This window comes from Mauremys reevesii, linkage group 4 (genome assembly GCF_016161935.1).
Source record: "Mauremys reevesii isolate NIE-2019 linkage group 4, ASM1616193v1, whole genome shotgun sequence".
Classification (NCBI taxonomy): domain Eukaryota; kingdom Metazoa; phylum Chordata; order Testudines; family Geoemydidae; genus Mauremys; species Mauremys reevesii.
In genome coordinates, this window is record NC_052626.1 from 146,497,803 (window position 1) to 146,525,365 (window position 27,563).

The 27,563-nt window shown below is 47.6% G+C and overlaps 1 protein-coding gene across 1 annotated transcript; it reads left to right on the plus strand.

Annotated features, from left to right (window-relative positions):
- Positions 1-27,239, plus strand: LOC120403207 (apoptosis-associated speck-like protein containing a CARD). The gene is made up of 4 exons (XM_039534064.1): positions 1-204; positions 3,567-3,639; positions 8,562-8,618; positions 26,983-27,239. The coding sequence occupies exons 1-4, from the start codon at positions 1-3 to the stop codon at positions 27,237-27,239; spliced, it is 591 nt and encodes a 196-aa protein (XP_039389998.1).
- The last annotated feature ends 324 nt before the right edge of the window (positions 27,240-27,563 follow it).

The window sequence follows — 27,563 nt, forward strand, 5'->3', positions numbered from 1 at the left end:
ATGGGGAAGAAGGTGCGGGATCACCTCGTGGACACCCTAGAAGAGCTGGGGCAGGACCAGTTTAAGAGGTTCAAGACCAAGCTGAACGTGTTCCCAGTGAAGGAGGGATACAGCAACATCCCCCGGGGCCGGCTGGAAAAAGCTGATGTCCTGGATGTGTGCGACATGCTGATCAGCTACTATCAGGAGGACTATGTGGTGGAGGTGACAGTGGAGCTCCTGACAGACATCCTGGAGAGGGACCTGGCAGATAGACTCCACAAGGCAACAAGGCCTGGTAAGGATCGAGACAGGGTGAGATCGTTAACGAGGACAATGATACTGAGCTCCTTTGTAAAGTGCTTTGAGATCTATGGATAATACCTGCCCCCCAGATTTATACCAAGGTTCACACCACGAAGTGGCCAGCAGCAGCCTTTTGGCATTGTGCAGGGCTGCAGGCAAGCAGGGAGGGGAGCTGCTTACAGAGGGGAGGAGGTTATAAGAGGCAAGGGAATGCTTTGCCTCCCCCTGGGTCTTAGTGCCCAGCTTTCCACTCTCCCTATCCCTGTTCTGACCCTTCCTGCAGGTTTCCACCGCCAGCTGCTGCAGCCTGGCGATTCTTCCTCCGGAGGGAGGGGATCTGTTCACTCAAAAGTGAAAAAGCCTCCAGCCTGGCTGACCTATTAGCACACCACTGAAACTGTTAAAGAGCCATTCAAGTGGTAATGAAGCATTTTCCAACCCCCGGTGTATATACCATCAGTTTCTGAATTTACTGACAAAAACGGTTGTGCATGACTGTAATATTTATTCAGAACGTGTTAGTCTACAGGACCTTAGTTTAAAATTTGCTTTAAAAATGTTTCATTCGTATGTGGCTGAAGTTTATAAAATCACAGCTCTAAAATATCCTTGCACAGATTTTTAGATGCACAATCTGAGCATTCATCTTTAGCCTTAAATGCTTGGTTCTTGAGACATATAATTTTTTAAATGAATCCTTCAAAAGACCACCCTTATCTAAATTACCCATTTTAATTTTAATTACTATAGTACAAAAAACTTGCTTTCTAAGTCTTCCTGTCCTTTCTGTCCTTCCCTGTAATCTTTCTCCCTTCACCCACTGTTGAAGAACCCTTAAAGGGACAACACCCCTTTTCTTCCAGATAGCTGGACAAACGAGTTCCCCTTACTTTACTTCTGACTATTAGATGAATTAGTTTTAAGCAAACCCTCCAGCAAATCAGTACCTTAGTAAGATACAAAGTCTTTTGTTACGCCTAAAATCTTTGGAAACATATTAAAAAAAAAAAACAACTAGGAGTCCTTTGGCACCTTAAAGACTAAGGCCTTGTCTACACTTGCAGCTGTAGAGTGCCTGGAGTTAAACCAGCCCTCAGAGACAGCAGCAGGGAAAGCGCTGCCATGCGTTCACACTCAGCTGCCATCGCAGTGGCATGGCCACATTTGCAGCTCTTGCAGTGGCATTTGGAGCAATGCATTATAGGCAGCTATCCCACAGAGCACCTCTTCCCATTCTGATGCTGAGGCTTGTGGGAAGGGGAGGGTGGGCCCGGGGCATCCTGGGTCCTGTCCCAGTGCCCCGTCGTGCATCACTTTGCATCCCAGCAGTCCGTTCGCTTCCATCCACATTTGGCACCGTCTTTCAACGGTTTATGTACAGCGTACTCTGTCTTCCCTTTCGGTCTGCGGGAATGGATCCTGAAATGCTGAGGAATATGCTGATGGGTCTTGTCAGCACATCACGAATGGCAGTCAAGTTACTCCTTAAAACTACAAAGTGACAGTGAGGAAGACTGACGATGATGTCAACACACACAACGCATACGACACGAGATTGCTTATAGCATTCATGGACATGCTGACCACCGTGGAACGCTGCTTTTGGGCTAGGGAAACAAGCACTGAGTGGTGGGATGGGATCACATCTTCATGCAAGTCTGGGATGACGAGCAGTGGCTGCAGAACTTTTGGATGAGGAAAGGAACTTTCATGGGACTGTGCGCTGAGCTCTCCCCCACCCTGCGGCACAAGGACACGAGATTGAGAGCTCCCTGCTGGTGGAGAAGCGGGTGGCTATTGCAATCTGGAAGCTGGCTACTTCAGACGCCTACTGATCAGTCACTAACCAGTTCAGAGTGGGCAAGTCGACCGTTGGACTCATGTTGATGCAAGTGTGCAGGGCCATTAATCGCACCCTGCTCAGAAGAACCGTGGCTCTGGGCAATGTGCACGACATTGTGGATGGCTTTGCACAGATGGGTTTCCCTAACTGCGGAGGGGCGATAGATGGGACGCATATTCCCATTCTGGCACCAGACCACCTAGCCTCTGAGTACATAAATCGGAAGGGCTATTTCTCAATGGTTCTCCAGGTGCCTGTGGATCACGGTGGGTGTTTCATGGACATTAACTCAGGCTGGTTTGGAAAGGTGCATGATGCACACATCTTTCAGAACACAGGCATGTTCAGGAAGCTGCAAGCCAGCACTTTCTTCCCGGACCAGAAGATCTCCATAGGGGAAGTCAAAATGCCCATTGATCCAAGAACAGATCTTAGGGGAACACAATTATTTACCTCTTTCCATTCTGAAAACTGACCATTTATTCCTACCCTACATTTCCTATCTTTTAACCAGTTACTGATCCATGAGAAGACTTTCCCTCTTATCCCATGACTGGTTACTTTGCTTAAGAGCCTTTGGTGAGGGACCTTTTCAAAGGCTCTCTGAAAAATTAAGTATACTATCTCCACTGGATCCTCCTTGTCCACATGCTTGTTGACCCCCTCAAAGAATTCTAGTAGATTGGTGAGGCATGATTTCCTTTTACAAAAAACATGTTGACTCTTCCCCAACAAATTATGTTCATCTATGGGTCTGACAATTCTGTTCTTTACTATCATTTCAACCAGTTTGCCCAGTACTGAAGTAAGGCTTCCTGGTCTGTAATTGGCATCACATTAGCTATCCTCCAGTCATTTGGTATTAGGGAGGTACCACTGAGTCTGTCCCTGATCTCTCCTTCCTACTTATGTGCAGGATGTTAGCTAGAAAAAGGAGCTTTACCCCATCTAAGAGGAAGTGACAGAAACACTAAGAGTTTGTAGGATGGTCTCTCTCTTCTACCACCTACTGTATCACTCTTTCTTTATGTGTACAGCCTCTATTCGGTCTGTCTCCCATCCCTGCAGCACCTCTGCACAGAACACACAAATACAGTCCCATCAACCTTTTCACCGAAGGAGTAACAAATATACATGATCACAAAAGATCAGGTTTCTATTTTGAAAATCTGTTGTCCAAACACTAGCTGTCTGTCTCCTCCTCTCTCTCCACAACTGAACATCACTCGCAGTTAAGAGGGAGATGGTGCGGGATCACCTCGTAAACACCCTAGAAGAGCTGGGGCAGGACCAGTTTAAGAGGTTCAAGACCAAGCTGAACATGTTCCCAATGAAAGAGGATTATAGCAACATCCCCCGGGGCCGGCTGGAAAAAGATGAAGTCCTGGATGCATGCGACAGGCTGATCAGCTACTTTGGGGAGGACTATGCGGTGAAGGTGACTGTGGCGGTCCTGACAGACATCAATATGTGGGACCTGGCAGACAGACTCTGCAAGGCGACAGGGACTGGTAAGGATCAGGACAGGGAGAGAGCATTAACGGGGATAATGATACTGACCCTTCTTTGTAAAGTGCTATGAGCTCTATGGATAACAATGCATGGGTCATGTGGGGTCACCTGCCCCCCAGATTTCACCAGGGTTCACACCAGAATGTGGCCAGCAGCAGCCTTTTGGCACTGTGCAGGCAGGAAGGGAGGGGAGCTGCTTCCAGAAGGGAGGAAAGGAAGACCTGGCAGTGTCTTTCCATAGCTCAACCCGTTCTCCTCCCCTTTCATCCCCACACCCCAGGGCTGGAAGCAGCTCCCCTCTCTTCCTGCCAACACAGTGCCAAAATGCAGCTAATGCCTTCAGGCGGCTGCTGACCACCCACATAACCCAGCCGCCTCCTGTCACCCGGCTGCAGTACGGTCAGGGGCAGGAAGGGGTTAAGCCCTAAGGTGACCTTGGGCACTGGAGACCCAGGAAAAAGGGGCTAGGCATGGGGCGGGGGCACACAGGGACATGTGCCACTGTTGTGTGCACCCTCCTCCTGCCCCCTGATTTCCAAGCTGCTCTGCTTGGCCTGGGAGGGGGAGGCGGGAGAGGCAGTGGGGATGGGGGATGGAATAGGGCAGGCGGAAGAAACAGAGGAAGGGGAATGGGGGCAGGGGACAGAGGGGAGAGGAAGGGGATGGAGTGGGGTAGAGGGGATGGGATAGGGCAGGTGGCAGAGGGGGATAGGGCAGGGGACAGTGAGGAGAGGAAGGGGGAGGGGATAGGGGAATGAGGGGGAAGCGGGAGCCCGACATGCGGCATCCTCTCTGCAGCAGAAGTACCCCCAGCAGGAGGACAGCCACAGCAGCACCATGATGGCATCACTCCAGCTGCCGATGCTGGAGTAGCTGCAGCTCCTGCACTCAGGTCAGTGCAGCAGTAGCTGGGGTTCCCCCGTTAAGCCAGCCCCTCCTTCCCCCAGCATCAACACCCCAGGTACTACTCTAGGTGGGGGGAGAGCCAGTGAGCCAAGGGAACTGACTTCAGTGTGCATGCCTGCTGCCCCCACCCCAATATAGCAGTCAAACTATGCCTGCTAGGGATTCACCTGCCCCGGGGCCCCCATCGGCTCTCACTGCCCTTTAGTCTGCGTTTAAATCCACACCCCGGTCATAAGAACAACCATAGTGGGTCAGACCCATGGTCCATCTAGCCCAGTATCCTGTCTTCTGACAGTGGCCAATGCCAGGTGCTTCAGAGGGAATGAACAGAACAGATAATCATCAAGTGATCCGTCCCCTGTCACCCATTCCCAGCTACTGGCGAACAGAGACTAGGGACAGTCAGAGCGTGGTGTCACATCCCAGCCCATCCCGGCTAATAGCCATTAATGGACCCATTCTCCAGGGCCTTATCTAGTTCTGTTTTGAACCCCATTATAATTTTGGCCTTCACAACATAACTTGGCAAAGAGGTCCATAGGCTGACTGTGTGTTGTGTGAAGAAATACTTCCTTTTGTTTGTTTTAAACCTGCTGCCTAGTAATTTCATTGCGTGTCCCCTGGTTCTTGTGTTATGTGAAGGAGTAAATAGTGCATAAGGAAGTGTTCTCTCCCCACCAGTCAAGAATTTATAGACCTCTATCATATCCCCCCTTAGTCATCTCTTTTCCAAGTTCAAAAGTCACAGTCTTTTCAATTTCTCCTCATACAGAAGCTGTTCCCATACTCCTAATAATTTTTGTTGCCCTTTTCTACACCTTTTCTAATTCCGGTGTATCTTCTTTGAGATGGAGCAACCAGGACTGCACAGGGTATTTAAGATGCGGACATACCATAGATTTATATAGTGGCATTATGATATTCTCAGTCTGGTTATCTATCCCTTTCCTCATGGTTCTTAACATTCTTTTAATTTTTTTGATTGCCACTGCACATTGGGTGAACATTTTCAGACAACTATCCATAACGACCACACGATCTCTTTCTTGAGTGGTCACAGCTCATTTAGACCCCATCCGTTTTTACGTGTAGTTGAGATCGTGTTTTCCAATGTGCCTTACTTTGCATTTATCAACATTGAATTTCATCTGCCATTTTATTGCTCGGTCACCCAGTTTTGGGAGATCCCTTTGTAACTCTGCCCTGTCAGCTTTGGATTTCACTATCCTGAGTAGTTTTCTATCGTTTGAAAATTTTGCTCCCTCTCTGTTTTCCCCCTTTTTCCAGATCATTTATGAATATGTTGAATAGGATTGGTCCGAGTACAGATCTTAGGGGAACACCACTATTTACCTCTTTCCATTCTGAAAACTGACCATTTAGTCCTACCCTTTGTTTCCTATCTTTTAACCAGTTACTGATCCATGAGAAGACCTTCCCTCTTATCCCATGACAGCTTACTTTGCTTAAGAGCCTTTAGTGAGGGACCTTTTCAAAAGGCTCTCTGAAAAATTAAGTATACTATATCCACTGGATCCTTCTTGTCCACATGCTTGTTGACCCCCCTCAAAGAATTCTAGTAGATTGGTGAGGCATGATTTCCCTTTTACAAAAACTGTGTGGACTCTTCCACACTAAATTATGTTCATCTATGGTCTGACAATTCTGTTCTTTACTATCATTTCAACCAGTTTGCCCAGTACTGAAGTAAGGCTTCCTGGCCTGTAATGTCCAGGATCTCCTCTAGAGCCCTTTTTAAAAATTGGCATCTCATTAGCTATCCTCCAGTCATTTGGTATTAGGGAGGTACCACTGAGTCTGTCTCTGATCTCTCCTTCCTACTTATGTGCAGGATGTTAGCTAGAAAAAGGAGCTTTATCCCATCTAAGAGGAAGTGACAGAAACACTAAGAGTTTGTAGGATGGTCTCTCTCTTCTACCACCTACTGTATCGCTCTTTTTTTATGTGTACAGCCTCTATTCTGTCTGTTTCTAACACTCCCTCCCTGCAGCACAACACACAAATACTGTCCCATCAACCTTTTCACAGAAGGAGTAACAAATATACATGATCCACAAAAGACCAGGTTTCTATTTTGAAAATCTGTTGTCCAAACACTAGCTGTCTGTCTCCTCCTCTCTCTCTACAACTTAACGTCACACACAGTTAGAGGTGGGTGGGGGGCATCTTCTATTATTCAGGGGAGATTTTTTTGGAAACAAATCTTCCATTTTCTTTATCACTTTTTAAATTTTGTTTCTTCTAAGTGCTTGAAATATGCTTTCACTTTCAAGCAGAATCACTTCTAGGTCCCTGCCTGAACTTGCTGGAAGGTTCTGCAGTTTGTTAGCTTTGTAGCTGATTTCCCCTCACTGCTACTTGTCCTGTGGAATGACGGCCAAACTTTATGCTGGTTCAAACATGCACAGCTCCACAGACCTTCACTGGAACTGCACCAGTTTACCCCAGCTGAGAAACTGGCCCACGGTTTCTTTTGTTTAGAAATCTAGGGCCAGATTCTCAGCTGGTGTAATTCAGCATAGCTCCATGGAGTTACACCAGTTTATACCCAGGGAGGATGACTCCTAATTGCTTATTAATTGGTCCTCGCCAGGGCTTAAATTCAGTCAGAGCCCACCACAGCAGAGCTCTGGTAAATATTTTCAAACCCACAGGAGCCCCAATCTGAGAATTTAAACCCTGGTCTGTGCACAACATTATATGGAATATAAAGAACTCAGTCCAAGTGCACCGTGATCAGACTGAAAAAGAGGAGAGAACAAAACACCGTTACATTGCTGGCATTAAACACAGATGGGTAGGAAAAAATGCTGGGAGGCTGAGCAGCGCTATGAGATATTAAAGCAACAGGCAATGAGTTGAAAGTTTAACTCTTATCCCCACTAAAGAGCTGAGGGTGAATCTGTCTTATTCACTGTTTCCCTGAATCCCGTTTGTTTCCTGTCCCTCGTTCTCTCCTTCATATCTTGCGGTATCTCTGAGGGTTAGGGTGACCAGACAGCAAGTGCGAAAAATCGGGACAGGGAGTGGGGGGTAATAGGAGCCTATATAAGAAAAAGACCCAAAAATCGGGACTGTCCCTATAAAATCGGGACATCTGGTCACCCTACTGTGGGTATATCTATTTACACTGCAGTCAGGGGAGGGGTAATTGCTAATATGCATAGACATACCCAAGCTAGCTTTAATCTAGTTACCTCAAGTACTGATAGCAATGCAGCTGCAGTACTTCGACACAGCATTGAAACCAGGGGCTCCCTTAGGGGAGCATGGAGGAATGTTGGGGGGCCAAGTGGCAGGGCCTGGGCCAGTCGCTATGGGGGTGCGGGGAGAGAGCATCATACTTCCAGTTCCCCTCCGCCCCCAGCCTTGCTCCTCTTAGAACCCCGTTGAGTCCCCCCAGTCCTGCTCTGCTTCCAGGCCTGGGCTAGCCCCCATGTGGGGGATGGTGAAGGAGTGCCATGCTTCCAGCCCACCTCCACCCCCAGACCCAGCTCCACTCCACTCCACCCCCAGTTCTGCCCCAAACTCTGCTGCTGATGAACCCTTGGCTGTGCAGTAATGGAGGGGAGGCAGGGACCAATTCCATTACTGCTAAGGGGTGGGGGGGGGATGAAAACATTTGTGCACCACTGCTTCAGATGCTCTCTGTCCCTGAGCTCTCTCCTACTTGTGTAGAGGAAACTAGCTAGCAAAAGGAGCTTTATCCTGTCTAAGCGGAAGTGTCTCCATTTCTCTCTGGATCACTCTCTGCTTCTCTGTCATGGTCTCTCATTCTGTGTGTGCGTTTGTGTGTCAGTCTCTCTCTCTCTCTCTCTGTCTCTCCCTCCTAGTCTATGTGTCTGTCTTTCTATCTCTTGGGAAGGGAGGAGGGAGGGATCACTTGGAGACACTCTCCCCTAGCAGTCAGTGCTGACCCCACTGCCCCTGTGAGATGCTAGAAAACAACGTGGGTGACTCAGACACTCACTGACTCTCTCTCTCTCCTCTGCAGGATCTGGGGGCAAGGGGCAGAAACCAGAAGCATCCAGTGATTCCATAAGAGGAGAAGGTGAGTCCCCAAGCAGTCTGAGGGGTGTTTGGAAGTGTGGTCTCACTGCAGAGTGACCTGACCCTCCTGAAATCTGCCCCCTCCCAACCAGAGCTACCTCCCAGCACCTGGGACCAACTTTCCACCCTACCTGATCACCACCAAGCCATCCAGAGCCCAGCTCTGCCACCTCCAGCCACTCTAGTGCATTGATTTTCAACCTTTTCTTACCCAGGGAGCCCTAAACTTAAATAGGCAAACCTACAGACCTGGGGCAACTTTGGCGGGGACACGCGGGGTCACATGCCCTCCCCCCAGATTTCTGCTTTCCATTTGGCCCTGCTCCCTGAAGTGCTGATGTGGCAGGGCAGAGCAGTGATGTGTCTCCTTGGCTAGCTGCTGCCTGCTCATGAAGTCAGCGGCTTTGAGGCAGCCCCTTCTGATGGCAGGAGGAGGTCACTCTTCTGCAGGGACACTGCAATTTTCGGTTGTGCCCCCCAACCCAGACAGGATAGGTGGCCCACTGAGGTGAGTGAAGAGTTCCTTTTCTTTCCCCATCTCCGTACCCTATTCTCACACCCTATATGATCTGGGTAGATTGCTTCTACCCCTTAGTCCTTCATGTTCTTCTTTAAAGCTGATCCACAAAATTAATTGTCTGAAGCCCTTTTTGGTTTCTTTAAAACAGGTACAAGAGAGTCTGAATGGGTTTATATTTCGTGAGGTTAGTTTTCTTGATTATTTTTTGCATTAGAAACTCCAGCCCTGTCTATCCTGCAAGATGCTGTGGTGACTGGGGAACTAATGAAATGATGGCATGTAACGAGATACCACAGTGATGGGCATGGTATTAGAATAGAATAAAATAGGTTTGTAATTTGGTAAATGAAAGAGAAGCAGCCAGAGTATGAACAGGATTGATTCCGGGTTTTTATAGACCTAAAGAAGGCTGACCAGAAGGATGCTCACACCAATGCTGCAGAAATATGGAGCACCTGAGGATTTAATAACACTGGTGAATGCCCTACATAGATCACCTAAAGCAGTGAGCTGGACATGTTTTGGAACAACAAACGGACTTGGACTGCACCGGGGTTGGCCCTCAGTCCACTGCTGCTTATCATACTGATGGGCTACATCAGCAGGAAGATCTCAGTGGAACAGACCGAGAAGCTGCCATACGCAGATGACATACCAGTAAGACCAGAGGAAGTAGAAAACCAGAGGTGTGACCAGCTAAGCTGTTACTGGATGAAAATAAGCATGACTGAAGCGGAGGTCATGTGCGTCAGTAGAGGCAAGGAAGCTGGATATGGAGACTAATGGAATGAGACTAAACCAGACTGATCGACTCAAGTACCTTCGCAACAAGGTGCAGAACAACATGTCAGGCATTGTGTCTGGTAAGCATATGCCACTGAGACTAAAAGCCCTGCTGGACAGAACAGCGGTGCGCCCCGCAATGCTGCAGAAGAATAGGCAGTAAAGAGATGGCAGGTTCAATGCCTAAAGGTGTTCATGATTAAACGTCTTTGCACTATAAAATGAGGTCTACAAAGAGACAGATTTTGAAATGAAAGCATTGGGATAGAAGTAGAAGTTTGTGACGTGGCAGACAAAATCCAGGGGGCACGACTTCACTGGTTCAGACACATACAGAGGATGAAGAGGACCTGATGAAGCTAACACCCAGGAGAAGATTCTGTTAGAATTCACTGAGGACAAATGTGGACAAGAATGATCCACTGGATATAGTGGATATAGTGTACTTGGATGTTCAGAAAGCCTTTGATAGGGTCTGTGATGTTGCAGTCCATATATTTTATGGAAATATGCTTATGAATGTGAATATGATATAACTGGAATATGCTTTATGCAAAAGGTCTTTTGTATGGTGTCATTGGAAAGCTTGTAATCTACTAAGTGTGTTCATCTTATTTATTTGCATGGATTAGTTCTATGTCTGGAGTTAGGAGAATAAGATATAAACTTGTATCACTGATGTAAACATATTAAGTGGAAGCCATTAAAGGTCCTTCAGAAATCAATGAACTGTGAATGGCTCTATATTCTTTGTGAGGGTCAGCCCAGGAGGAATGGAGACTAGAGGTCTCAGACATGTGACCATGTCGCATGACCCTGGAATCCATCTTAATCCTTGTACTTTTCCATGGAGGCGGCAGGGGTGGGGACAAGCACAGACAAAAGGTTCCGGCCTTGTGCCAAAGATATAAAAGGGGGTGTAGCAAGACAAAGGGGGATGCCAGTCATGAGAAAACCCCTGCTTACCACCTGAGATGTCTGCTGGAACTAACAAGGACTGTACCAGGGGAAAGGATTGGGCCCAGACTAGGAAGGAGTCTAGTCTGTGAAAGCAGCTTATTGGAACATCTTTGAGGGTAAGATATTACCTGTAATCAGTTTCTTAATTTATTAGGTTTAGACTTGGGGAATTTGTTTTATTTTGCTTTTGTGACTTACTTTGTTCTCTCTGTTATTACTTGAAACCACTTAAATCCTACTTTTTAATACTTAATAAAATCACTTTTGTTTATTAATAAACCCAGAGTAAGTGATTAATACCTGGGGGAGCAAACAGCTGTGTATCTCTCTATCCGTGTTATAAGAGGCAGACAATTTATGAATTTACCCTGTATAAGCATTATACAGAGTAAAACAGATTTATTTAGGGTTCAGGCTCCCAGAAAGGCTGAACACTGGATGCTGGGAAAGCCCCTGTTAACTGAGAAACCCCTGGGCTGAGTGAATCTCATTTTCAGTGAACTTCAGAGAAGCTTGGTCCAACCTCTGTGTCTGTGCTGGAACCGACTGGAGGGTCTAACTCAGCAAGACAGGAGGGGAGGGGCACCTGTTCTGGCAGGAAAGTTGTTCTCAGTGGTATCCCAGCACATCAAGTGACAGTCCCAAGAGGAGTCTCTGTGACCAAACCCATCACAGGGTGCCTCACTAACAGCTCATAAATGAAGTAAACAGTCATGGGATAAGAAGGAAGGTCCTCTCATGGATCAGTAACACGTTAAAAGACAGGAACAAAGGGTAGGAATTAAGGTCAGTTTTCATAGTGGAGACATCTAAGGACCAGGGTCCCAAAAGGATCTGTACTGGGATCAGTGCTGTTCAACATATTCATAAGTGATCTGGAAAAAGGGATAAACAGTGAGGGAGCAAAATTTGCAGACAATACAGAATTACTCAAGATACTTAAGTCCAAACCTGACTATGAAGAGTTACAAAGTTACAAACTAAACTGGTGACTGGGCAACAAAATGAAAAATGAAATTCAATTTGATAAATGCAAAGTAATGGAAAACACAGATACAAAATGATGGGCTCTAAATTAGCTGTTACCACTCAAGAAAAAGATCTTGGAGTCATTGTGGATAGTTCTCTGAAAACATCCACTCAGTGTGCAGCGGCAGTCAAAAAAGCGAACAGAATGTTAGGAATGATTAGGAAAGGTATCGATGATAAGACAGAAAATATCACAATGCCACTATATAAATCCATGGTATGCCATACTTTTAATACTGAATGCAGTTCAGTTGCCCTATCTCAAAAGATAAATATGTGAATTGGAAAAAATAAAGAGAAGGGCAACTAAAATGATTAGGGATGTGGAATAACTTCCATACAAAGAGAAGTCTGGAACTAATTTGCAAACTTGACACTATCAGTCTGGGTCTGAATAGAGACTGGGCGTGGCTGGCTCACTACAAAAAGTAATTTCCCCCTTTTTGGTAGTCACATCTTCTCTTCAACTGTTGGGAGTGGGCCACATCCACCCTAATTGAATTGGCCTTGTTAGCACTGGTCCTCCACTTGGTAAAGTAACGCCCATCTTTTCATGTGTTAGTATATTTATACCTGCCTACTGTAATTTCCACTCCATGCATCTGATGAAGTGCGTTCCAGCCCACGAAAGCTTATGCCCAAATAAATTTGTTAGTCTTTAAGATGCCACAGGACTCCTTGTTGTTTTTGTTGATACAGACTCACATGGCTACCCCTCTGAAACCTTTCACCATACAAAGAGAGGGTTAAAGGACTTAGCCTGTTCGTCTACCAAAAGGAGGCTGCCAGACAACTCTCCAATACCAAATTCTACAGGCCACTTTCCTCAGATCCCACTGAGGAATATACTAAGAAACCACCATCTACTCAGCACACTCCCTACACTAACACAGGAACAAATTAACACATCCTTAGAACCCCGGTCGGGGTTATTCTATCTACTACCCAAGATCCACAAACCTGGAAATCCTGGACGTCCCATCATCTCAGGCATTGGCACTCTCACTGAAGGACTATCTGGATATGTGGACTCTCTGCTCAGACCCTATGCCACCAGCACTCCCAGCTATCTCCGTGACATGACTGATTTCCTGAGAAAACTACAATGCATTGGTGATCTTCCAGAAAACACCATCCTAGCCACCATGGATGTAGAGGCTCTCTACACAAACATCCCACACGCTGATGGAAAACAAGCTGTCAGGAACAGTATCCCTGATGATGACACAGCGCAACTGGTTGCTGAGCTCTGTGACTTTATCCTCACGCACAATTATTTCAAATTTGATGACAATATATACCTCCAGACCAGTGGTACCGCTATGGGCACCCGCATGGCCCCACAATATGCCAACATTTTTATGGCTGACCTAGAACAACGCTTCCTCAGCTCTCGTCCACTCACACCCCTTCTCTACCTACGCTACATTGATGACATCTTCATCATCTGGACCCATGGGAAGGAGACTCTGGAAGAATTCCACCATGATTTCAACAGCTTCCACCCCACCATCAACTTCAGCCTGGACCAATCTACCCAGGAGATCCACTTCCTAGACACCACAGTACAAATAAAACGACAGTCACATTAACACCACCCTATACCGAAAACCCACCGACCGCTATGCCTACCTTCATGCCTCCAGCTTCCATCCCGGACACACCACAAGATCCATTGTCTACAGCCAAGCACTGAGGTACAACCGCATTTGCTCCAACCCCTCGGACAGATACCAACACCTACAAGATCTTCACCAAGCATTCTCAAAACTACAATACCCACACCAGGAAATAAGGAAACAAATCAACAGAGCCAGACGTGTACCAAGAAGCCTCCTGCTGCAAGACAAGCCCAAGAAAGAAACCAACAGAACTCCACTGGCCACCACCTACAGTCCTCAGCTTAAACCTCTCCAATGCATCATCAGTGATCTACAACCCATCCTGGACAATGACCCCTCGCTTTCACAGGCCTTGGGAGGCAGGCCAGTCCTCACCCACAGACAACCCACCAATCTTAAGCATATTCTCACCAGCAACTACACACCGCACCATAGCAACTCTAACTCAGGAACCAATCCATGTCACAAATCTCGATGCCAACTCTGTCCACATATCTACACCAGCAACACCATCCCAGGACCTAACCAGATCAGCTACATCACCAGTTCATTCACCTGCATGTCCACCAATGTTATATATGCCATCATGTGCCAGCAATGCCTCTCTGCTATGTACATTGGCCAAACTGGACAGTCCCTATGTAAAAGGATAAGTGGACACGAGTCAGATATTAGGAATGGCAATATACAAAAACCTGTAGGAGAACACTTCAACCTCCCTGGACACACAATAGCAGATTTTAAGATAGCCATCCTACAGCAAAAAAAACACTTCAGGACCAGACTTCAAAGAGAAACTGCTGAACTTCATTTCATTTTCAAATTTGACACCATCAGCTCAGGATTAAACAAAGACTGTGAATGGCTAGACAACTACAAAAGCAGTTTCTCCTCCCTTGGTGTTCACACCTCAACTGCTAGAAGAGGGCCTCATCCTCCCTGATTGAACAACCTCGTTATCTTCACACTGATTCTGGCCTGCATATTTATACCTGCCTCTGGAAATTTCCATTACATGCATCTGATGAAGTGGGTATTCACCCACGAAAGCTCATGCTCCAATACATCTGTTAGTCTATAAGGTACCACATAACTTTTTGTTGCTTCTTACAGATCCAGACAAACACGGCTACCCCTCTGATACTGTTCATCTTAGAAAATCGACAACTAAGGGGTGATGTGCTAGAGGTCTGTAAAATCATGAGTGGTGTGGAAAAAGTGAATAGGGAAGTGCTATTTTCTCCTTCTCGTTACACAAGAACCTAGGGTCACCTAATGACATTAACAGGCAGCAAGTTTAAAAGAAACAGAAAAAAGTATTTCTTCACACAACATACAGTCAGTCTGTGGAACTCATTGCCAGGGGATGTTGTGAAGGTCGGAAGTATAACTGGATTCAAAAAAAGAGTGAAGCTGATGGAGTATATGTCTATCAATGGCCATTAGTCAAGATGGTCAGGGTCACAACCACATGCCCTGCATGTCCCTAAACCTCTGACTGGGACAGGATAATGGGATGGATCACAGGATAATTGTTCATTCCCTCTGACACATTTGGCACTGGCCACTATTGGAAGACAGGATACTGGGCTAGATGAACCATTGGTCTGACCCAGGCTGGCCACTCTTATGAAAGAAAAGCTGAAGAAGCAATGGATGGATTTAATCAAAGAAGATGGTAAGCAGGTTCACCGTGGTGCTGCTTGACAAAGATGGTGGATGCTTGCACTACTTTGACCTCGATGATGGATAAGGGGAATAAGAATAGAATAGAATTAGAGTAGAACTAGAATAGAATAGCACCGCAAGAGGCAAGACAGAATTTAATAGCGGAAGGAATTTTCAAACTGTTTGAAATAATTTGTTCCTGGCTGTTTTTGTTAATCCCTATTTAACTTCAATGTCTAATAAACAGTTGACAGAAAGGAAGCCGTTGTGAAAGATTCAATCACCCATGCTCACTGCACACATTCACCCACGTTTCACCAGCACAAAGAATGACTGCATGGGAGGAAAACAAGTTACATTTGGGATGTGTTAGATGGAATATTTTCCCATGTAGGAGGAGGAGAGGGGAGCCTCAGAGAAGATTCCACTGCAGACCAAGGAAGAAAGGACAAATGCAAGTTATGTCCAACAGAGGAGGTATCTGTCTATTTATCTTTATCCCTAGGTTCATCTACATCCATCCACCCCTAATCTCTGCCTATCCATGTATCCATTACTCCTTCTATATAATCCCCACAGTCCTTCTGGCCGTGCTGCTAATCACCTGCTCCCCCAAACTAGGATATCTCGGGAACACCCCAGAGGAGTGACTGACCATAGGGCTGGAATCCAGCTGATCACAGAGTCCCCCTTGCCAGCCACACTGCCAGGGTCCCAGGCCACGGAAACAGTCGCATGCGAACATTTGGCCACAGCTGCCCAGTTTCCTCCTTTTCCAGTGGGAAATCCCCAGTGGAACTGCGTTAACATCTGTTTCTGTGTTAGGATCCGACAGACGAAATATGCCCTGAGACTGTTCGGGACCCAGCTGGGAATGAGGAGACGTACAGGTGAGAACACGGCTGGGAGTTCGGTGTCACCCCCTCTGCAGCAGTCCGTGTCTGGGAGCACAAGCCAGCTCCTATCACACATGCGAAGTGTCCCATGGGCATGGGCTCCATGTAAATAAATACAGCCAGTACAACAGACTGAGCAAAGCACTACGGAGTGTGTAGATGAGGGTGCTCCTGCACTGGAGGGGACCTGACTAGTTTACTGGGACAGAAACTTGAGGTCATATTGCCAGCCCATAACACAGGGCTGTACCCACCCAGACAGTGCCAGGGTGGGGTTGAGAGCCTTCACTTGTTACAGGAGGAACCTTTGAATTCTACTAATGACGCTGGGAGGGGAGTGAGGTCTAGCAGGTTAGTGAGAGTGGGAGTGAGGGGGGAGAGTCAGAACACTAGGGTTCAATTCTTGGCTCTGGAAAAGCAGTGGAGTCTAGCAGTCAGAGCAGGAGGGCTGGGGGGACAGACACAGCTCTGACACTGAGTAGCTGTGTGGCTTTGGTGACAAGTCATTTCCCCGCTCTGGCCCTCGGTTTCCTATCTGCAAAATGGGAGTAATTTTACTTCCCTACCAAGATTTATGATGCTTAATTTGTTAACAGCTATAAAGCCCATAAATCCTTCAATGGTGGGTGCTAGGCAGGAGAGAGGGGTGTTACTAATTTCACCCATTTCCCTTTCAGTTAGAAAGTCTGGGATAAATAGACATGATGCCTCCTGTTTTAGCTGGGCGGGGTCCGTCTAGCACTGTTTCTCTCTGTTCTGCCCTCTCCCGTTCTCCCCGTGCCATGCAGGGTTCACCTCCCTGGGGCAGGCTTGTTCCGTTGCTCTGAAACCAAACTGGGGTTCGAGGTGAGGGCAGCCGTGACCGTCCAATACAGATACGACTCCTGGTCTGAGCATCTGAGAGAACAGAGCACCCCTGAATGGTCAGTGGCCGGTCCTTTGTTCAACATCCAGGCAGAACCAGCCATGGCTGTGGCAGCCGTTCACCTCCCGCACGTCCTGTGCCTGGCAGGTACGGTAGCTAAGAGCAATAAGTGGGTTCAAAGCCCTGACAGAGCATGGAGCTGGGACCCCACTGTCCCCAATATGCATGCTGCAGTCTCAGACCACTGATTTACTGATTTTAATGTGGTAGCTCCCAGAGATCTTGGTTGGGATCCGGGCCCTGTGGTGCTGAGCACCGAACAGACACACAGTCCCTTACAGACACAATCACTAAAGCAGCTGGGCCAGTTAACCTTGTGTAGAGGGACATGATTTGTATTTTTTATTAGGTCAGAGCAACAAAGTTAGTGCTCTCGGCCCGTCCCCTCAGTGCACGACAAGCTGCCCATTGCTAACAGGTCGGCAGTTTAATGGTCACTATCTCGAACCAGGGGTTGCTAGAGTGAGAAGAGTGAGCTGCCATGACTTGAGCTAAAGAGGCAGGCTCTGCCCTTGGACCTGTAGTCGACTCATATACTCTTTGGATGGGGCACAGAGGGGGCAGCATGACCCACACTGACCAGTGGCTCTGTGTGCATGGAGTTAGGATGTACGGTAAGGCCAGTCTTGTTTCTGCCCATTGCTTATCTGGTCACTCACACATGCAGTTGCCCACTTTGCATGGCCAAGCTTTTACCGCAGTTTGAAAATCTGTCCCTTACACTGTGGGCCGTAGGTTTCAGAGTCAACACTCCCTTGAGGTGAATGGGGGCAGTTGGCACCTTTCCAGTGGCCAAGATTTTCAGAAATGTATGTCTAAAGTTAGATTCCTAATTCCATGTTTAGGCACCTAAATAAGTGGCCCCCTTTTCAAAGGGCTGAGCGTATTGACTTCCTTGGGAGTTGCATGTTTGGAAATCAGACTGCTGATTTAGGTTCCTTAAATTGAACTGGGGATATGCTGTGTGGAACTGGGCATTGCCTGGCTTTCGTAAATTTCTCAGTGCTTTATTGCAGAGAGATGTTAACTGAACATCTCCTACTTTTCTAACATTCCCAACACAGGCTCCAAGGCCATGGGGAGGAGGCATCCGTGCTCTGCATCTGCAACCTTTAGTGCTCCCTGACAATGTTTTTTGTAAGTGAATAAACCCAAACATTGAAAATGAAGGGAATCACAAGGTGAAAGAAACAACCTTCACAACCCAGTGTCTCTGCTATACATAGGGAGATCAGGCAGCAAGTGTGAAAAATTGGAACGGGGGGGGGGGGGGGGGGTAAGAGGAGCCTATCTAAGACAAAGCCCCAAATATCGGGACTGTCCCTATAAAATCAGGACATCTGGTCACCCTAGCTATACACAAATAAACATCATTAGCATTCTCTTTTCTGTTCAGCAGTTCTGCTTTATCCCCATTTTACAGGTCGGAAACTGAGGCTCAGAGGCTCAGCTACACCCTGGCTGTGGAAGAAACTTTTTTCTGAACTTTGGTTTATTGCAGGACCATGAAAATGATTGTAATCTCAGTTATTGACATTCTGTGCCACTGATCATTGAAAGGAGAATATATTTGTTAACAACTCGAAGGGGGCATTTGTTCAGCTCTCTGAAGAGTACTGTTTTTTGTCTTCTAGTCCCATTGCATGGGAAAGAATTACATGGGGCTACATTGTAAAATAGTTTTCTTCAGATGAAGCCTATTTTATCCTGCAGCTGAGACACCAGCTAATGGACTAGATGCATTTATAAAATAAGATCTTTCCAGATATGTCATACTTAGTTTAAAAGGTTGTTAACAGGGGGCAGAGTTAAGGGTGATTGGCTGCTGATCACTCAGACTGTGCTCATTTAACGACCTGTGTGGAAGAATGGGGTGTTAAAGCTGGTGTCGGGACTGTGTGTCACATTAGCTTGTGATTTCCATTGATTTATGTTTGGGTGGATTTGTGGAGTGTGTTTAATGGTGAACGGCATGTAATCACAATAATTCTCTGTATCCACGGACAGGGGGACAGGCTGACATTTCTCAGATGCGAATCGCCCATTTCACTGATGTGGGGATGACCCTGGAGGAGCCAACGGGGGTGAGGCTGTTCCACGCTGTGCTGGAGAACCCCAGCTTCTCCCTGTATGGAGTTATTTTTATCTGTTCTAGATTCCTGCCAATTCCAGTCCACTCCCTTGTGCTGATCTACCAGACACTCTGGGCTGCAGACACAACCCTCCACATCTACCTGATCCCCAGTGACCATTCGCTAGAAAAGGTAAATGAGAACCTGTAACCGCACTGGGGTGAGCCAGGCTCACCAGCCACCACAGAGCAGAGAGGAAGGGAAATCTCAGGGCAGGGTTGGGGGGCTGTTGTGAGAGAACTGAGCCCCCAGTGCTGGGTGAGGCAGGAGTACAATCTGGTGTAATAATCCTGCAGTGGAACGGTCACAGCCCGTCAGAGTGCAGGGCGGTGCACCGCTGCAGTTAACCTTCTAAACCAACTCAGTGCCTTGGCCGTTTGGACTCCTCATTCCCTCCCTTTGTCCCTGCTCGTTTGTCAAGGGATCTTTCTCCTGGTATTAATCCATCCCTCACTATATATGTGAGGCTGTCATAAATATAAAGGGAAGGGTAACAACCTTTCTGAATACAGTACTATAAAGTCCCTCCTTGCCAGAGGCACAAAATCCTCTTACCTATAAAGGGTTAAGAAGCTCAAGTACCTAGCTGGCACCTGACCCAAAGGACCAATAAGGGGACAAGATACTTTCAAATGGGTGGGGGAGGCTTTGTCTGTCTGTTCTGTGTGCTTGTCAGACAGATCAAGAAAGCAAGCAATCCAACTTGAGTAGAATTAGTAAGTACTAGCAAGGGAACGTGTTAGCTTACTTTTGTTTTGGCTTGTGATTTTCTCTGTGCTGAGAGGGAAGTGTATTCCTGGTTTTCTTTTTGTAACTTTAAAGTTTTGCCCAGAGGGAAATCCTGTGTGTTTTGAATCTGATTGCCCTGTGAGATTAGCTTCCATTCTAATTTTACAGAGGTGCTTCTTTTACCTTTTTTCTTTCTAATAAAGTTGTTTGTTTTTTTAAGAATCTGATTGGTTTTTTTAGTGTCCTAAAAAAAACCCCAGGTTGGTCTGTGCTCATCTTGTTTATTCTCAAGCCTCCCCAGGAAAGGGGGTGTAGGGCTTGGGGGGATATTAGAGGGGGAGTAGGAACTCCAAGTGGTCCTTTCCCTGAGCTTTGTCTAATCACTTGGTGGTGGCAGCGTTTACCTAATCCAAGGTACAAGGGAGAATTTGTGCCTTGGGGAGTTTTTAACCTAAGCTGGTAGAAATAAGCTTACGGGGTCTTTCATGTGGGTCACCACATCTGTACCCTAGAGTTCAGAGTTGGGAGGGAACCCTGACAGAGCCCCTGAGCATTCACTCCTCAGGAGCATTTTTCTTTAACCCCTTTATATACCCTATGTGAGCCTTTATATTCTGATTCTGTCTGTCAGGCCCCCACCCCCATTTCCAGGAGAAAGTTCTTCTTTCAGCCGTAGATTATTGAATGTAAACACACCAAAACAAAACATGGACAGTAACATGACTGTACAACGGGTCCCATTTATCCCCCGTACCTGTAAGTGCCCACTTCTTTCTTCCTCACCCCTCTGTTTACAGTCATTGGGAATCAAGGCTTCTGAGTGCCTAAAAATCCCTTTTGAAAATGAGGGCTAGGCTCCTAAACCATGGCAGTGCTGAGCGGAACAACACCTAAATACCTTTACACATCTGGGCCTTGTCCTGGAGTCCCAGAGTTCAGTCACCTCCTCTCTCAGGGCTGCCGTGCAATGAGAACTGGAGCAGATCTAATCAGAAAATGTTCTCTTTTGTCTTGGGGGAAATTTTGACTTGTTTGCAAAAAACAAACAACAAAAGGTGTTTTTTCCCCCATTTTTGGCAACTAGAAAACATTTGGCTGAACAAAATGCAGTTTTCTGACCCAAAATAATCAATTTTTTTAAACAAAGCAGGTGTGTTTTATGACTTTTTCATATAGTTGAAAACCCAATTTTCTGTCAAAAATAGTGGCTGCTGAGGGAATCAGCTCTCAACTGGTCTGGTGCCTTCTTTCGTCAGTTACTCCAGCTATGACCCCTCTCTCTCTTCACAACTCAGGGTGCTCCCTCCTCATGACTCGACCCTCTGACCAGGTCACTATATTATCCTTCCCTTTGGGGTAAGCAAGTCTCTCTAGAACAGCTGGCTGGCTGGCATCTCCAACGCTCCTGTGCCATTCCGCAGGGGGTGGTAGGGGAACCTAGGCCCACCCTCTATGCTGGATTCCAGCCCAGGGACCCTATAACCCAGAGGTGCCAACTTTCAAATGTGCCGGGGGGAGGGGGGTGCTCAACCCCACTCAGGCCCCAGCCCCACTCCACTCCTTCCCCCAAGGCCCCGCCTCTTCCCACTCCAGCCCCACTCCATATTGCCCCCTCCCCCAAGCACACTCACCCTTGCTTCTACCCCTCCACTCCCAATGCCTCTGGCATATCGTGGAACAGCTGATCGCATTGAGTGGGAGGGGGAGGCGCTGATCAGCAAGGCTGCCAGTGGGCGGTGGCTGCTGGCGAGTGCTGGCGCTCACCATTTGTTCCTATGGGTGCTCCAGCCCCGGAGTACCCTGGAGTCGGCACCTATGCTATAACCAATAGCAATGCTCTGCACAGTCTTACCCCTTGCTGCTGTTTCCCTGGGCTTCTTCTGAACTAGCCCTCTCAGGCTTCCCTTCCCGCACAGCTCCTCTGGGATTGACCCTTCTTCCAGGGCTAGAACCCTGGGGCTCATTCTCCCTCTTGGGGTTTTTTCCCTCCCCTCCTCTCTGCTCCCAAAGGGTGACTGCAGACTCTCCCTGCAGTCCCTTTCTGCTACAATCTTCCTGGCTCTATAACATAGCCTACTCCTGCCCAGCTCGGCTTCTTGTTCAGTTAGGTCTGGCTCTCCCTCCAGCTACCGTCGGGGATCCTAACTGGCCTCTCAGGCCCACATTAACCCCTTCAGGGCCTGGGGTGGGTGGATACATGCCCCATCACTGGGGGAGGCCAGGGTTGAGGATTCTCTTCCAGAACTGATGGTTCTTGAATTTTTTCAGGCAATCGAAGAACATGAGAAGCACCGGTCATTTTTTGTGGACAAATCTCCTCAAACCAACGGGCCCCTGTACTTTGGCACTGATTATACGGTGTGCTGCTCTCCAGAGGCAGAGATAACACCCAAAGTAGGTGACATGACAAAGGCTGTGTCTTAGAAATGCTGCAGCGCTTCAGTGTAGATACTGCAGTGTTGGGAGATTACTTAATCCACCTCCCCGAGAAGTGTTCGGTAGGTCAATGGAGGAATTCTTCTCTCAACCTAGCACTGCCTACACTGGGAGTTAGTTCGTCTTAACTACATTGCTCAGGGGGGTGGATTTTTCACACCCTGAGTGACATAGTTGGCTTGAGCTAACTTTTTAGCATAGACCTAACCTTATTTATTCTGAGTTTCATAAAACGTTTGCCCAGCTAGGAACTACCTCAGTGCAGGTGTGATCTAATTAACCACAAAAAATGTGAGCCCCAAATGACACTCCTGGCACATCCACCCAGTTGATGCCACATGGTCACCCTTCTCCAAATAACCCTGAGTGGCAGCCTAAGGAGAGAGATCCCGTCCGAAAGAGCCAGGACCAAACGATGCAGTATGGGGGGGGGGGGGAAATCACCATGGGGATGGCCCACACGTAAGGGGGAAAGTTGAAAATCTTTGGACACACACAGATGGAAAAGGGCAGAGCTGAGTGGCTGTGAAATTACCATGAGCCTCCCCAGAGGCAGCTGCATTTCAATGCTGAGTGAGTGATCCCCGCTCAGTTTGGGATTAAAGCTCTAAATGCAGTGATAGATATTATTCATAATCATAAACACCTAATTAAGACAATAAAGCAGTCCTGGTGTGTCCGGCTGGCTCACTGATTAGGACCCACGGGTGTCATTCATTCCTACTGGCTCAGGTGGGGTCACCCCTGATGCAACTCCTTGTCTCTGCCTCAGAAACTGACATTTTCCTATATAAGCCGGGGGAATCGCCAGCCCTACATTGAAGTTTACATCGAGGAGATGAAGAGGAGTGTGCAGCTCCGCATGGCAGAGACTGCGTCTGCTGAACCTCGCTGGGAGGCCACATTAAGACCAGGTGGGACACTATTCTTCTATGGTAAAGCTCCATAAAACCCACTCAGAGCTCCTGGTAATAAGGTTCAAAGCCTAGTCACAGCATTTCATGAGGAGTGTATTGAACCAGCTGCCACTACTCTGTCACCCAACTCCCTGGACAGTGATAATCCAGAACCTAAATGTCTCTTATGGCACTTTTATTACCAGCCCACAAAGCACTAGGGCTGTGCAGGCTGATCCTGATTTTATGAAGGGCTTTCAGGATGCCTGAAACCTTTGTAAGGTCGGGGGCTCTGCTGACCAGAAACTTTAGCCCCGTGGAGCTCTACAGCCTCCAGGACTGAAGCAAGTTCCTGCCGAACTCCTAAACTTCACAAGAGAGAAGCTGCAAGTGGAGCTGAGTGACTATTTGATAAGTTTGATGACCAAAAAAACAAAATTGGGTTTATTCTGAATTTTTCCCCCTTTTTTTTTTAAACCAGAAACAATTTGCCAAAATTAACCTGCAGTCACAAATCATTTCAGAGACCCAAAGAGTGCATTTCCCAGTGACCTTTCCATTCAGCAGAAAGGTTTTTGCCCAGCTGCTGTTGCAAGGGAGATGCTCTCCTGTGTGGTGTAGGTGCTTTGTACAGCTCAGCAGCTCCAAACTGTGGAAGTCTGAAACTTTCTGCGGTTCTGCGGTGCAGGAGCGGAGCTTGAGGGCAAGTCTACGCTACATCGGCTGTAGCACTTTGATGAAGACGACCTGAGCTAATGGGAGAGAGCTCTCTCCTCAGCTTAGCTACTCCACCTCCCCGAGAGGCGGTAGCTATGTCCCTGGGAGAAGCTCTCCCACCGACATAGTATTGTCCACACAAGGGGTTACGGTCAGTATAACTACATTGCTCAAGGATGTGGATTTTTCATACCTCTGAGCAACACAGTTATACCAAGTGGGTAGTGTAGACTTGGCTGCAGTCAGTGCAAATGAGGGATGTGTTACTGGTGTCCAGAAAAATTGGGGCTGCCCTGCAATGCATTGCCTGAACAGCTGTCTTTGGGAACGGCCCTGGGAAACATCAGTGTGCGGGCTGCAGGGAGCTGTGTCTCTCTCTCAAGAGTGAGCCATGCAAATCGTAGAAAGAATTGTCTAACCCCGCTTCACTGGAGACTTTAACAAAGCCCTTTGAGGCAGAGACTGTCTTTTTATTCTGTGTTTGTACACAATGGAGTCCTGGTCCCTGACCAGACTCCTAGGCACTACCATAATACATCTAATGAAGAGTTATCACAATTTAGATCATTAATAAAAATCTGACAATATGCTACAATTTGGTATCTATTAAAGTGCTACTATAGTTGCGGTACAATGGGTTTCACATGTCATTACGAAAACAACATACCATGGAGCTGAGTGGTGGTAAAGGCAGCCATCAGAGATAGTGTTTACAGGACCATCAGAGATCAGTGGGGACACTTATGTATTCACCTTTGTTCCTGACAGCAGGTACAGCTGAGACTGTTTTATGGTTGTTGCATTTGGTTTTGATTGTTGTTTTCTTGAAAAAGTCAAAAGAAAAAGGAGACTTTAAAAAAAATGAGCCAGCATAGCGGGCACTCATTTGATGCCAGATCAGTGTGTGTATTCTTACATTTTCATTCTTGGGTATTCTGGGAGATGAGGAGAGACTCAGTGCAACTGGCCATCTAGTTCCATGCTGGATCAGCCCATGGGCCTGTCAAGTTCAGTATCTGAGTACAGTCATTGAGAGCAGCTAGTAACAGATACTTCAAAGACAGGTGCCAAAGAGGTGAAATCTGAATAAGTCATTAACTGTTGGGTTGTTCTCTCAGCAATAAAGATAATCACACTGTCATGTGACTGGCCTAGCCAATCAGACCTGAATAGGCCTCGTGTAGTAACGGGAGCAGCATTAACTTTTTACTGTGATTTTCTGTTCATTTCATCCCTTTTCCCTCCTCTTCCAGGGGATGTTAAACATGATGCATCATCATCAGAGCACTGCACAGGTTGGTCCTCCTTCAAGTGATTGTGCACATGTACATTCCACTGCTTGCCACCTGGGGTGAGAGTTGCAGCTTCCTGCAGCGCTTGCTTCAGTTAGTCAGCACTTCAAAATTCCTATTGTGTATAGAGTTATAGATAGTAGTATTTCATGTATATATTGCAGTGTTGCGGTAGCCGTGTTGGTACCAGTGTATTACAGACACAAGGGGAGTGATAAGAAGGCTGAGGCAATATCTTCTGTCTCTTTAGTGTGTACAGTTAGTTATAGCAGGGGTTCTCAACCTTTTTTCGTTTGAGGACCCCTAAAAAGTTTTGAAGGGAGGTGTAGATCCCTCTGGATATCTATTGTCTATATCTATAGTTGAATTCTGTTCAATCAGTTTTCAGTCTAAGGGTATGTCTACACTACCCTCCGGATTGGTGGGCAGTGATCGATCCAGCAGGGATCGATTTACTGCGTCTAGTCTAGACGCGATAAAAATCGACCTCCAAGCCCTCTCCTGTACTCCAGTGCCGCAAGAGGTGCAGGCAGAGTCGACGGGGAAGCAGCAGCAGTCGACTCACCGTGGTGAAGACACCACGATAAGTTGATTTAAATACGTCGACTTCAGCTACGTTATTCGTGTAGCTGAAGTTGCGTAACTTAGATCAATCCCGCCCCACCCCCGTAGATCAGGGCTAAGTCTCTCCCGACCCCCTTAGTCTGCAGACGCCTAGGGGTCCATGGACCACAGGTTGAGAACCCCTGCTTTAGTGTGCTGCTAGGGGTGCTCTCTCCTCAGATAGAGCTGACCCCAATTCCTCAAAGTAGTGCTAGGGTGCTTTGCTAGAGAGAGACGAGGGAGGGTTCAATAGGGGGCACTCTCCCCTCACTCTTAGTGTTGACTCCAAACCCCAGCATGGCACTAGGGGGCGCTGTGCTGCAGGGAGCAATGTGGGTGATTCACTCAGGACAACTGGCCCCTTTGTGTCAGTGCTGACCCCAGTGCTAATGGGGGCGCTGTAGGGGAGGGGGGCTCAGTAGGATCCACTTGCAGTCACTGCTGACCTCACTGCTCCAGCGTGGCATGAGGGAGTATTGCACTGCGGGGAGCAGGGTGCTGTCACCTTGTGTCAGTACTGACCCCAATGCGCAGCACCATGGAAGGGGGCACCGAACCAAAGCTTTGATTACTTGTGGCCTTTAACCCCACCTCACTTTCCAGGCTCTTTTTGTAAGTTGGGGGTGTAAATTTTGGGGTGTTGGCAAAATCCTAACTCAGGTGACTGCGGTCTACTTTTCCTAAATAGCCCCTGCCATTTAAAAGCTAACAGACCCCAACCCAGAAGCAGCTGCATTTCAGCACTGGGCAAGTGATTCTTGTGCAGCATGGCTCTGTAGCTGTTAAGCAGCTGCTGTGCCTCATCCCAGATGCAGTGGCAACTGTAATCCACTGAATGTGGTGCTCTCTGCCCCGCCAGTGGTGGCCGGGCTGCGGATGTTGTAACCTTAACTAAGAGCTGGGTTTTTCAGCTCAGGTAGCAGAGGCTCACACTTTAAGATCAAGTAGCCCCAGATTCGCTTGCTCCTACCACCCACCAACCAGGGCATAGCATTAATAGCGGTGTCCCTCCTTTGCAGCACAGCTGTGCTGTGTGGCTGTTAACCAGCTGCTGCGCCTCACCCCGGTCAGCTGTGGTTCAATACGGTTTGGAATTATGAAACAGGACATTTGCAAATAGCTATTCTGTGTGTGTGTGTGTGTGTGTGTGTCCCCAGAGGAACATTTTGTTGACCGACACAGAGAGCAGCTGATTCAACGTATAGCCCATGTGAAGCCCCTCCTGGACATGCTTCATGGGAACGTTCTGGATGACGAGCAATATCAGATCATTAGCTCCAGGAGCACCAGCCAGGAGAAAATGCGGAAGCTGTATCAGCTAATGCCAAGCTGGAATAAAGAGTGCAAGGACCGGTTCTATGCGGCACTGAAAACCAAGAATAAGTTCCTCATTGAAGCACTTGAGAGAAGTTAAGGCAGCCAAGAAGTTACGTTCCCTGTGAACATGCAGCCATTCCAGGTGCATGCAACCCTAGCTCCAGATTCCACGTGGCTTTCTGGGCAGGATGGTGCTTTCACCCCTTTGCTAACATGTTTTTTACCCTGAAAACCTCTTTCCAGCACTTCCTTTGGTAGAATGGATGAGCCTGTGATGTGATGCAGCCAGGGACGGCTCTAGGGATTTTGCCGCCCCAAGCACGGCAGGCAGGTTGCCTCCGGCGGTTTACCTGCGGAGGGTCCGCTGGTCCCGCGGCTTCGGCGGACCTCCCGCAGGCAGGTCCTCCGAAGCCGCAGGACC